General features: G+C 30.5%; 2 protein-coding genes across 3 annotated transcripts; one reads left to right on the top strand and one right to left on the bottom strand.

Annotated features, from left to right (window-relative positions):
* The first annotated feature begins 3,060 nt into the window (after positions 1-3,060).
* Positions 3,061-4,934, top strand: LOC114320802 (uncharacterized). 2 transcript variants are annotated; one of them, XM_028267868.2, is made up of 2 exons: positions 3,061-4,276; positions 4,415-4,934. In XM_028267868.2, the coding sequence occupies exons 1-2, from the start codon at positions 3,265-3,267 to the stop codon at positions 4,531-4,533; spliced, it is 1,131 nt and encodes a 376-aa protein (XP_028123669.2). In that variant the 5' UTR covers positions 3,061-3,264; the 3' UTR covers positions 4,534-4,934. The 2 variants fall into 2 exon arrangements, with proteins under 2 accessions (XP_028123669.2, XP_028123670.2); XM_028267869.2 differs by having other exon boundaries at positions 3,108-4,276; positions 4,445-4,934.
* Positions 4,935-9,400: 4,466 nt separating this feature from the next.
* On the bottom strand, positions 9,401-10,434 carry LOC114320830 (late embryogenesis abundant protein At1g64065). Its single transcript, XM_028267894.2, has one exon. The coding sequence runs from the start codon at positions 10,288-10,290 to the stop codon at positions 9,613-9,615; it is 678 nt and encodes a 225-aa protein (XP_028123695.2). The 5' UTR covers positions 10,291-10,434; the 3' UTR covers positions 9,401-9,612.
* Positions 10,435-12,664: the final 2,230 nt, after the last annotated feature.

The following is a 12,664-nucleotide window of genomic DNA, read 5'->3' as shown; positions in this document are numbered from 1 at the left end:
TTCACATTGTCAACGGACCGGGACCGCCCCGGCTTGCGGGCGGGTTTCGGGCCGCTCACGGGCCAATTTTACATTCCTACTAATGTGAATTTTAAAATATGAATGTTCACATTATAAAATTGCTAACCGTTCAAAAAATATTTATAAGGGTATCAAAATTAAATATAAGGGTATAAGTGTCCAAGAAAATAGTATAAATCAAGAAAAAAGACTTTATGGAATAAAATTATACATACATGAGACTAAATAGGTTAAAAAATTCTTTCATGGACTTTTTGGGTTAAAACACTTCTAAATGGGATTTATCAATAATTTTCCCTATGATTAAGCATTTTAGCTAGCTTTCCAAATCATTCATATTTGGGACGATTTATTTTGATCAATTATTATAATAAAAAAAATTGGATGAATTATAAATATATTTTTTAAAATGGGTGAATTACACTAATGGTCCCTATAGTTTAGGACTCGTATTACTTTGGTTCCTGACTTTTCAATTGTGACACATTTAATCCTGAATTTTGAATCTTGTTTCAAATAAGGATAATTGAAAATATCATGGCTGAATTTCAAGGACAAAGTCGTCAATTTGATAAAATATAAACTAATTTGATAAAAATAAATGCTAATTTTTTTTTAATTTTTAAAAATTATTTTTACCCACCAAAGATAAAATTATGTAAAATTGATAAGTCTTTTATATTTTTATTATTTTTTTTACCAAATTAATTTTTAGCATATATTTGGATGATGATCATATAATGAGTGTTTCTTTTTATTTTCATTAAACTAGTTTAAATTTTTTAAAAAGTCAAATATGGCGACAAATTTGATATCATTATTATTAAACCAATTCAATAAATAAAAAAAAATCCAAAATTAAAAACATTTCATATATTAAATATATTAATTACACATTAAAAGCCTAATAATCGTTCTTTATATGATAATCATCAAAAAAAAATATTTGTTAACAACAAATACAATCATCTATTACATGATAACTAACGAAAAACATCAACAAAAACAATCACCCATTACATGATCATCATCCAAACACATAATAAAAATTAATTTGGTAAGAAAAAATAAATGTGTAAAAGATGGGTAAATTACAAATACACCCTTTGAGGTTAATTTAAAGTACAGATTGCCCCTATGGTTTGAAAAATTACAAATATCCCCTGTTAGAATTTTTTATTTAAAATAATTAACTAAAAAAATAATATTCGTATTTGTTCTCTTATACAATAATAAAATTACCTAAATTATTAATTGAAACATATTTCTAACATCATTAAAAACAGTTAATTGACTTGATGATTTATTAATGAAAGGGGCGATTTGTTATGAAATTAGAAACCTCAGGGGGTGGAATGTAATTTCAAGAACCACATGGGGCGATTCGTATTTTAATCAAATCTCAGGAGGTGTATTTTTAATTTATCCTTTTGATATTTATTTTTATCAAATTAGTTTATATTTTATCAAATTAACAATTTTGTCCTTGAATTTGAGTAATGATATCTTCAATTGTCTTTCTTTGGAACAAGATTCAAAATTCAGGGACAAATGTATCACAATTAAAAAGTCAAGGATCAAAGTGACACGAGTCCTAAACTATACTTACTGCTAGTGTAATTTGTCGTTTGAAAATTTACTTAAGATTCGTTTGGAATGTAGGTTGACTTTTTGGCTATTTTAGCCTGGATTTTTTTTGACTTTTGTGAGAGCATAAATGAAGTGATTATGGTTTGAATGTGATGTTTTGTTTTATTAGGATAAAAAGTCTATTTTGTATTTTTGTGACTAAAATAGCTAAAAAGCCAAAAAGTTTGACATGTCAAACGAAGGCTTAAAATATAATTTGCTTCTTGTACTTTTGAAAATTGCATCTAACATTTTGAATTTTCTAATTTCATAATGGCCTTGTTTGGGATGTTGACTATTTTAGTTGGTTATTTTAATTTTTGACTATTTTAATAGGTTAAAAATTATGTTTGAGAAGATGGTTGATTTTTTTTGTAGTTAGATGCGATATTTGTGAGAGAAAAAATGAAATAATTATAAATTTAATGTAACATTTTATCTTCTTAACTATTTTAATCTATTTTATATTTTTATAAATTTTAACCTCAAAAGTCAATTAATAGCCTATCTCAAGCAAGGCCAATAAATGATCTCTTTTAGGATAAACTAGACCTTGTCTCCTTTCTGTTTAATTACTTTCTCACACTAACCTTTAAAATTTATTTTTTCTCACTTTAATCCTTTATATTTCAATTTTTTTTTTCTTCACTTTACTCTTGAAACTAATTTCTATTGAAAATTAGGCAGAAAATAACATATTAACAGTCACGTGATATAAATATTTTATTATATATAACTCATACGGTTAATATAAACTTAAATTTTAATATAATAATGTATTTTTTATGTAATGTGATAGTTATTGTAATATTTTCTATCTAATTTTGAACAAAAGTTAATTTTAGAAATAAAATGAAAAAAATTTGAAACATAGTGTCAAAATAAGAAAAAAGTAAATTTTAAAGGCGAAAGTGAAAAACTGACTCAACATAAAGACAGTAAACTATAATTTAACCGTCTCGTTTATTAATAAATAATCAAATTAATTAACATTTTTAACAATATCAAAAATTTATTTTATTAATAATTTATATAATTTTATTATTATATAAAAGGGTGATTATAAATTTTATTTTTTTGATCAATTTTGTTAAATAAATTTTTTTTGACAATGAGTTATATATAATTTTTCAAATAACAAAAAGTAATTCATATTTTAAAAAAATTTCAAAAAATATACTATTTATAATTTATCAAAAAAATTATATTGATCTAATAATTCTGACCTATTATTACCAGGTTTGTCATTAAAAAAAATAGAGAAATTATTTTTAAAATAAATAATCTATCATCTAGTGTTTTTTAAACAAATGCCATCAAAATTTATGAATTTCACAATTTACACACATAACCAAACAAAACAATTCAAAATTATCAAAATAAACCCTCCATATAATGAACAGTCTTTTTGATCAATCATCCCTTTCCTACTAAAAAAGCTTCTCTCTGCCCTCTGCTCCTCCTCTGTTACACTCCACTACTCCCCCACTCCATTTTCAGTACCAATCTGCTCTCTCTCTCTCTCTCTCTCTCCCCTTTTTAAATTTCAAACCCTCTTTATCTTTATAAAGACCACCAAACTTTCACCATCCCTGTACCCTGGCTCTCCCAACCATGGAAGCTTTCAGCTTGCTCAAGTATTGGCGAGGCGGTGGCGCCACCTCCAACGCCGCCGCTACAACCATTGTCACAGCTGTGACCCACCACGGACCAGACACCGACGACGACGATGGACCCTTCTTTGACTTGGAGCTCACTGTACCTCCCGACGAAGACGAGCAAGCGAAGCTCGAAGATGTCGATGAGGATGAAGATGAAGAAGAAGATGAAGATGAAGATAAAGAGGATGATGGGTTCAAGTCTGATGCAACAACGGACGGTGAGGATGATGATGATGATGAGAGGGAGTTCAATCTCTCTCCCTCTGACGATTTGTTCTTCAATGGACGACTCGTTCCGATCGCCGAATCAAAGACGAAATTGCAATCGTCTCTGTTGAAATCATCGGCTACGAAGTTTCGAGTCATGATGTTGAAATTGAAGAAATCCAAGGCAAATGTGGGAGTGAAAAAAGAGGAAACATCTGAGAAACAGAAACAGAAACAGAGCAAGTTTTTGACGGTGAAATTGAAGGTTGAAGAAGTACCGATTGTGTCTCTGTTCACCAGAGATAACAGTTCTCGATCTTCCTCTGGTACCCAGAAGCAACAGAGCTCAGATGAATCGGCTTTCGAAGATAAGAAATTCTCCAAGTACTTGAAGAAGGTCAAGCCTCTCTACGTTCGAGTCTCGAAGCGATACGGAGAAAAACAGAGGTTTTCAGGGCAATTAAGCTTATCTCCGGCAAAGTCTACGGTGGCGAAGAGAGAGTCAGAACAGGCGGAGGCGATGGAACAACCACCGCCGGCGGCGGCGAGAAATGGGAAGAGTCAGAAACAGGGGAGTTTGCCGGCGGGGCTGCGAGTGGTGTGTAAGCATTTGGGGAAGAGTCGATCAGCGTCGGCGGCGCCGTGTTCTGGGTCGATTCAGGCGAAAAGGAATGACGACTCGTTTTTGCAGCAACAAGATGGGATTCAAAGCGCCATTCTACACTGCAAGAGATCGTTCAATGAACAAAAATCCAAAGGTAATAACGAATCCAACTTGAGAGAATCCATTCCCTAACATCACATCACATCAATTCGAGTTCTTGATTTTGAAGATTCAAAGCAATTAAAAACTTGTTAGTTAATTTTAATTTTTTTTTTTTTTTGGGGTTGATCAGATTCGGATTTGTCTGTTCTGTTTCGGTCAGTGAGCGATACGACGCACGAGAAATCCATGAACATGTCGATGAAGTGTTCGATGAAATGCTCAGAAGAGCTTAAAGAGACTGGCATTTGAGAGAGGGAAGAGCGAAAAAGCGGGAAAAAGTGGTTCAAAGAGATGGTAAAAGAAAGGCAGCAGACAATGGAATCAGCTTTCCGTTTTTCTTTTGAAATTGGTTTTGACGAGAAAAGTAACCAAACAGTGCCAATCAGCAAGAAAATGAATTTCTCACTTTTGACCCTTTTTCTCTGTAAATCTTTCAGCGGAGATTTCAATGGAAATATATATATATATATATATGTTAGATATAGATATAGTTGTAGTCAGGGACTCAGGTGGTGATGAAGACCTGTCACTGACAGGAGTAGATGGAACCTCACTAGTTAGTATTTATTTGTCTGTATAAAGCTTTTTTTTTTTTTTTTAACCTTTTATGTGAAAATGGAAGAAGATGCAGATCTTTTTTTTGGTATCTACATGGGGTGTTTGGCAAGAAAAAAAAAATAGTCTAGTTTAGGCTAAAATTTATAAAAAGACAAAATAAATTAAAATAACTAATAAGATAAAATATCACATCAAATTCATAATCATTTCATTTTTTCTCTTATAAACATTACATCTAACCACAAAAAAATTCAATCATCTTCTAAACACAAAAATTTTAACCTACTAAAATAGTTAAAAATTAAAATAGCCTACTAACATAGCAAGTTTACTCTAAAAATTATATGAGTAACAGCCCTATGTTTATAATTATAGTTTTAAGTTTATTATGATGGTGTTTGGGAAGTGGGTTTTTATGTAGGTTTTTTTAGTTGTAGGTTTTTATTGGATAAAAAATTTTTGGTGTTTGGGAAGATAGTTGGATTTTTATGTCATTGAATGTGATGTTTGTGAGAGAAAAAGTGAAATGATTATGGGATTGGATGTAATATTTTGTTTAGATGTGTTTTTTTTTGTTTTGTAAAAAGTTTGTCTTTTAGTAAAAAAAATCTGGAATCTAGGTTTCCAAACACCACCTATGTTATAATTTACCAAATTGAGTTGTAATAAAAGAGGGTTGTTTTGGGAAGATGGTAAAAAGTGACTTTTTGGCTTTTAATCAAGTTTTTGGCTATTTTAGACAAATGATTTGAGAAGTTAGTAAAAAGTGACTTTTGACTTTTTTTATTAATATTTGTTTATGATGTCAAATTATAATAAAATGATTAAACTACTCTTATTTATTTAAAATATTTACAACTTCACCTATGTAACACATTTTGACTTATGAGGAGTAAAATTGTAATTTCACTGTTGGTTAAAAATCAACTTCTCAAATGAAAAAAAAAGCCAAAAAAGTCAACTTTTGATTTTTATTACTAACCAAAAAAAAGTAACTAAAAATTATGTTGTCAAAATAAGCCATTATGCACGCTTTTAGAATGTGCCCCATAAGGCTCGGCATCGAATTAGGCCATGAAAAGTGGTGTACGGTTCAGGCCTCCGGTCATTTTTTGGTTCACTCGATGCACAGGTCGAAACCCTTAAATCCAAATTTTGCTTGACAGGCTTGTGATTAGGTTGACTGTGAGATTAAGCGTATACTTTGTTTTTTATTTTTTCATTTTTTTTCCTCATATTTTTGTTAGCTAGTTCCATATTACGTGCTGATTCATTACGGATGTGAGTTTTATATCAAATATGTTACAAATGCATTATTTTGTGAGTGACAAAACAGGTAGAATACGTTATAAGTACACTAATTTGTGAGTGACAAGACAGGTAGAATACGTTTCTATTGCATCTTTTGAGTTGGTCTTTGGACATAATTCATAAGGTACATAGTATTGTTTGTGGAATCAATTTTTTGAAAGATTGATAAGCGCCCAATCTGTGACATACAGGTTAGATCTATCAATTGATTCTCCTTTACCAACCGGTCAAACAAATAGGTGAGCATGACTTCAAACTCCAAGCCAAGTCTCATTAGACTAGCTAAACCCCTCCGAGATGCAGACTTTAGGTTGAGTAAAAACCCCACACGAGCAGAGGCAGGCATAGGCCAAAGCTAAGGGATTTTAAGCCAATTGACTATGTTTGGGAAGTTAGGTTTGAGGGTTTTTGATTAAGATAGTCACAAAAAATAAAATAAATTTTTTAGTCTAATAAGACAAAATATCATATTCAATTTATAATCATTACATTCTTTCTCTTACAAAAAAGTTAAAAGTCTTTTAAATCAAGCTTTTTAGACCCAGGTTTAAATAGTCAAAAAAATTAAAAACTCAACTCACTTCTCAAACGAAACCTTAGTTGCCCATTATGATTGAGAAATGGGCGAGTTTAGCAAATTGGCTTCTTTTGGAAAGAGGTTAAAAAATGATTTTTTTTTTCTTTTTAATTTTTTTTTGAGTTATATTATGTCTTTATTTTTTACACATTTTTTAAAAATCAATCAGAAAAATTAAAAAATTAAATTTTAACCTACTTCCTAGTATCCAAGGTTTTGGTTAGTAGAAATTCTTGATGTAAAAAAAATGAAATAAAAGTAAAATCAAATTACGAGCTCAATTTTCATTTTCATTTTTTTTATAATGTATTTTAAAAATAAAATTTAAAATTGACAGTATGTTATAAAAATTATGACTAATAATGATTCAAGTCTTTAAGGCCCCGTTTGTTTGGGGTTATAGGGAGGGAATTGGGATTACTAATCCCTTGATATTACTAATAGGGTGTTTGATTTGAAAGATTGGGAGGGGACTATTAGTCATTTGGTATTAGTAGTCCCCTTGGAAGGGGGATTGGAATTTTTTATATTTTTTATATATTGGAAATTTTTTTTAAATATAATGTTTAATTTTTTATATTTTTTTATTTGTTTTATTATTTTATATAAAAATAATTTAACAATTCCTCACTATTAATCCCCTCACTATCAGTCTCCTCACTAACAATCCCCTCACTATTAATCCCCTTATTATGAATCTCCTCCATTCTATCTCTGAAAACAAACAGGCCTAAAGGAATAAGAGAAGGAAAATAATATAGAAGTTTACTTTTTAGATCTAATTTTTAGACTTATGTGTTAAGAAAATAATTAGTTAATAATTAGTTCTTAAAATTGAGTATAACTTTTGAGTTCCAATAGTAATGCTCATATATATGAGAAATAAGTTAAAAACTCACATATTGAGCCTCTGTTTGGCAAGATGGTTTTTAGGCTTTTTTGGCTATTTTAGCCACAAAAAACAAAATAGGCTATTTTAGCCATAACAAACAAAACATCACATCCAACCTATAATTATTACATTCTTCTCTCACAAAAAAAGTCAAAAAAGCCAAAAAGCCAAAAAACCCTTCCCAAACCAAACTTTTTAGCCCAGGCTAAAATAGCCAAAAAAGCCAAAAAGCTAAAAAGCCAACCTACTTCCCAAACCAAGCCTGACTATAATATAATAATATCATAAAATTTACATATATGAATGGAGAATGTAAATCATTGATGTCTCATTTTGGATTCAATTTTTGTTTAATCATCATCATTATTTCTTTGAATTTTTTTAAATCAAAATTTAGGTAAATTTTCTGTATTCTACGAATGACAATTTTAAAAGTTACAAATATATATTTTTTATTTTATTTATTTTTTGTTTTTTATTTTTTTATTACAGGAAAATCCTCCCTACTCTCCCGTAGGTCCAAGGCAGTGCCCCTTACAGAGATCACCAAGGTGTCCTGTTAGCCGTTCCGAGCGAAGAGATTATAACCTGAGAACTTGCCCCGACCTCCCAAGAGAAGCTCCGCTTAAATCAGGACTCGCACAACGGGGGAGTATTGAACCCATATCAAGTGCTGACTAGACAACTTGAAATTCAACCTCCTAACTAACAGTACTTCGTCCAAAAGATTGGTCTAAGGAAAGAATTGAATTTGTGATCTTGAGGTTTAAATCTCAAGACCTTACCACAATTCTACAACCCATTGGGTTACATATTTTTAATACTTAGTAAACACTGTTTTTAGAATTTTTAATTTGTAATAAGAGTAAAAAGACACAAAAGATTGAACAGTAGAAAGTAAAGGAAACAGTATAAAATTGGTCATTGTTTTCTCTTTTTCCCTCAAATCAAGAGAGTGTGAAGTTAGGATCGAGAACATTTGCAAAAGATTCTCTCTCTCTCTCTGCATAATCATATTGGGAATGGTGAATTCGTTGATGGCCTGTTTGATAAGGCTTATTTTCAGTTTATTTTAGTTTTTAACTTAATTAAAATTATTTTAATGTGTTTAGTTCAATTTAATAATACAGTTTATAATTTTTTGAAAGTTAAAAATTAATTTATTCTTTGAGTGGGAGAAGAAAAGCTTAATTTATAAGTCACAAATCAACTTATATTCACAACTATAAATTATAAGATATTATAATATAAATTATAATTATTTTTTCACAACTCTACCAAACGGGCCGATGTTGATGCTCCACAATTAACCAAAGCATATCAATTTGTCTCCTTGTGGCAAGGTTGTTGAGGCTGAAAATCAGTAATTTCGTTCTATATATCACTACAGTTTGTTTATATCATTTCATTATTTATCAATAATCAAATCAAAGAATATATAAAAACAAGCTTACTAGGATGGGTTAGATTAGAACGGAAAGTCCACATAGCAAAGTAAGAGGGTCTAGTCAAAAGGTGTCCCAACTAAATTCATCGAGATAACAAGAACAACACATCCGATCAAAGGACATCAGGGATTATATAGGATGAAGGTGATGAGATAAGCGAGGTAAAGCTAGTTATCTTGCCAATTGATTGATGTTTTGTAGTGAGTGGCATCGCAAAGGCCTGTTAATGTCAGAATAAGGGCTAAACTATGTCTTAAAAAATATTACATAAGAAAATCATGCTAACATGACAACGGACTATAAAAAGGGAGAAAGAAGAGAAAAGAGGCATGAGCAAAAGCTAACAACATTATTGAATTCTTATTCTACATTTGTACAGAATAATATATTTCACTAACCGCCAGAACCCCTTCAGACAAAGAAACCGATTGTACTATTTTACAGGAATATATATAGATATATATATGAAAGCTCGCTCGCATAAGGGTATCTAACTCAGTGTGAGGAATTTATCCCAGCACAAACCCTAACACGATAAAACCCTAGAACGACATGTGTTGCATGCAAATTTGATCCTGAATTGCCTGGCTTGTGATGTTAAATGTCATGCTGCAATTCACCTTCACCACAACATTTTTCTTGATAATCTTCAGTATCTTCACTCCTCCACTTATGCTGGTGTAGCTTCTCATACCCAATGCTCCATAACTCAAATCACTCGTCAATCTCCTAACACCTAATATTTTCTCTGTCATGACATCAATGGTCATATTCGTTCGAACTGTCTTGCCTGCCTCAGCCACGCCTGCCGGATTTCTTCCATTTCCCACCACCACACCGCCGTAGTAAAGACTAGTGGTGGTGTTTCCAAATTTGAAGGCGACCACGTTCGGGTTTTCAATCGAAACATCAGCTACGACAGTCAAGTTTTTGTCAAGACGGATAGTGTTCTTGCTGGCACGATCTAGGCCTTTTATTTTCCCGGAGTTGATATTCAACACGGGTTCTTTGACACGAAACACGGTGAAAATGAGCATCAAGATGGTAAAGGCTAGGATTAAAATTAAGGCGGAGATGTAGCCACAACACTTGAGGTATTTTGGGTTGTGGTGGTGTTTCTTTAGGTCTATGGAAATGGCATGATCGTGCTCGCCGTTGATCTGGTAGGAACGGGTGGTAGTGGTAGACAGAGGCTTGGCCTGCTCCTCCTTCTCCGCCATGGGTGAGTGGCGGCGGTGATGATGGTGGTGGTTAGTGGTGATATATATAGAGAGCTTGTTTGTGAGGTTTCTTGCAAGTTAGTCTAAAATATCTATCAATTGTGGAGTCCATTGCACGGCTTTGACTAAGTGTGGCTCAGGACTTTGTTTGAGAACCTTCCTCTGCATTTGCGATCTTAATATATATACAGTGGTGGGTTAGTCGAGGTGTGTGTAAATTAATCCGGACATTTTGAGTTATTAAAAAAAAATATATATATGGTATATATTTTTAAATATATAATATTGATTTTTTAAATAAATTTGTATTATTATATTTAGATTTTTTATAAGATACTCTTTTTAATATTTATGTTTTTATTTATAAAATACTCTTTCTCAACTTATATATATAAACCTTCTATTATATAAGATTAATTAATTGAATACAATATATATTATTTTTTTACTCTCTCTGTGCTACTGTAACATGCCAAAAGAGTAATGTTGATTGATGAAGTTCAGTTTTTAATTTCCATGTCCACGTCGTTGAGTAGGCAGAACTCCTTTTAGTGTATCAAAACTCTTTATTTGATTTGATTCTTTTTTTATTGTGGTTAATTAAACATGTTTAGATTCAGATTTAACATTAGACATGTCAAAATTTTATCTGATGAGTTTCAAGGACTACTCAAATTACTATTTAAATTTAAAATTCGAACACAATTTTTGTGAAAAACTAATAACAAAGAGAAATCTGAAAATTGTACACTCATTTTGATTTGGGGAACCTCTACTGGCCAATCAACCACGAAGGCTTGTAAGTTGTTTGCAAGGTGTTATCTGACACAAGAAATGCTAAATGCACGGAAATTTCAATCACACGATATATATTTTATGTGCACGTTTTGTATTTTATTTCAAACTCAAAAGAAATTATCAGCGATCAATCAAATCTTGGGTCTATGACAATTTTAATTACAAGGCAGGATATTCAAATCTGTAGATTTTGCTTCACTGTCATATAATGAAAGAGACATTAATGACTCCTCAAATGGTTGAAACTTGTTCATTTAAGTCTTTAATGATATGTTTGGTAAGAATAAAGAAGAATAGAAGGGAAAATTATATTTATGATTCATGTAATTTATTTCTTGTGTTCATTTGGTGCGTATAATTTCAAGTAACTTTGTCTTTGAAGTTTTCACATTTTGTTAATTTAATTTGATTGAATTAAAATGATACAATATAAAAAATTAAAATGTAAAATTGATACAACTGAAAAAAAATACTGATGTAATTTGTATGGCTTTTTTAATTGGTTTACTAATTCAACATTAACAAAGAAACAATGCGGCATGCATGGCTACCCCCAATACGTAAAAGCCATGTTTGTTTGGGTAGACATGAATTGAGATTGGACTAATAATTCAATAAAATTATTAATTTGATATTTGGTTAAACAATTGAAGTATGGACTAATTATTTTAAACTTGACTATTAGTTAAGATAGGATACATAATCCAATGGATTCGTAGTCCTAGGACTATTAGTCATGAGAATACTAATCCAGTCCGCCCAAACAAACATTTTAGAAACTAAATGTTTTAATTTTTAAAAGTGAAAATTTTGTTTCAAAAGATATTTAGAGACTAATTTCTATGATCATAAGGATAGTAGCTAAAAGGTCGTCCCAAAAAGTCCAAAACAAGACTTTTAGTGACAAAATTTTGAAAATGTCACTAATAAATAGACTTTTAGAGACAAAATAATTTGGTCTTAAGTGGTTTACTTTTTGAGATAAAAAATTAGTTATAAAAGGATAATAATTCATCAGTAATGCCTTATTTTTGTTACTAAAAATAAAAGGGGTACTTACATTTAGGTCCTAATAAGTGGACTTATTGTCTAATAGATTCTATGAGAAAAATTTGTCAAAAAAAATGTCACTAATTGAAATTTTAGTAACAATTTATAAAAATTATGACAAAAAAAGTCACTAATTATCAATTTTTAGTGACATATATAAAAAATTGTCAAAAAAAAATTATTTTTAACGACAATTTTACCAAGATTTATTTTCAATAGGACTTGATAGGAATTAAGTCTAATTATTAAGATCTATTGATAATTTACCAAAAATAAAATAACGACATTTTTCGTAACAAAAATATATAATCTTTAAAACATAATTTTATTTTTAAATTTTGATATCTAAAACTTTAACATATATATTTATATATATATATATTTTATTATTGTTGTAGTGATAGACTGTGATTGTTCACCAAGACGCATAGAAATTATTGCAATGCCTGCAGCTGCAGGTATGTGATTGCTTTCTCTAGACCAACAAGAAATTATGATTGAAAACAAAGTTCTTTGAATGTTACAG

This window comes from Camellia sinensis, chromosome 11 (genome assembly GCF_055761805.1).
Source record: "Camellia sinensis isolate YWXY chromosome 11, ASM5576180v1, whole genome shotgun sequence".
NCBI lineage: Eukaryota > Viridiplantae > Streptophyta > Magnoliopsida > Ericales > Theaceae > Camellia > Camellia sinensis.
The sequence above is the reverse complement of the archived record's forward strand: the minus strand, read 5'-3'. Positions and strand labels throughout refer to the sequence as shown.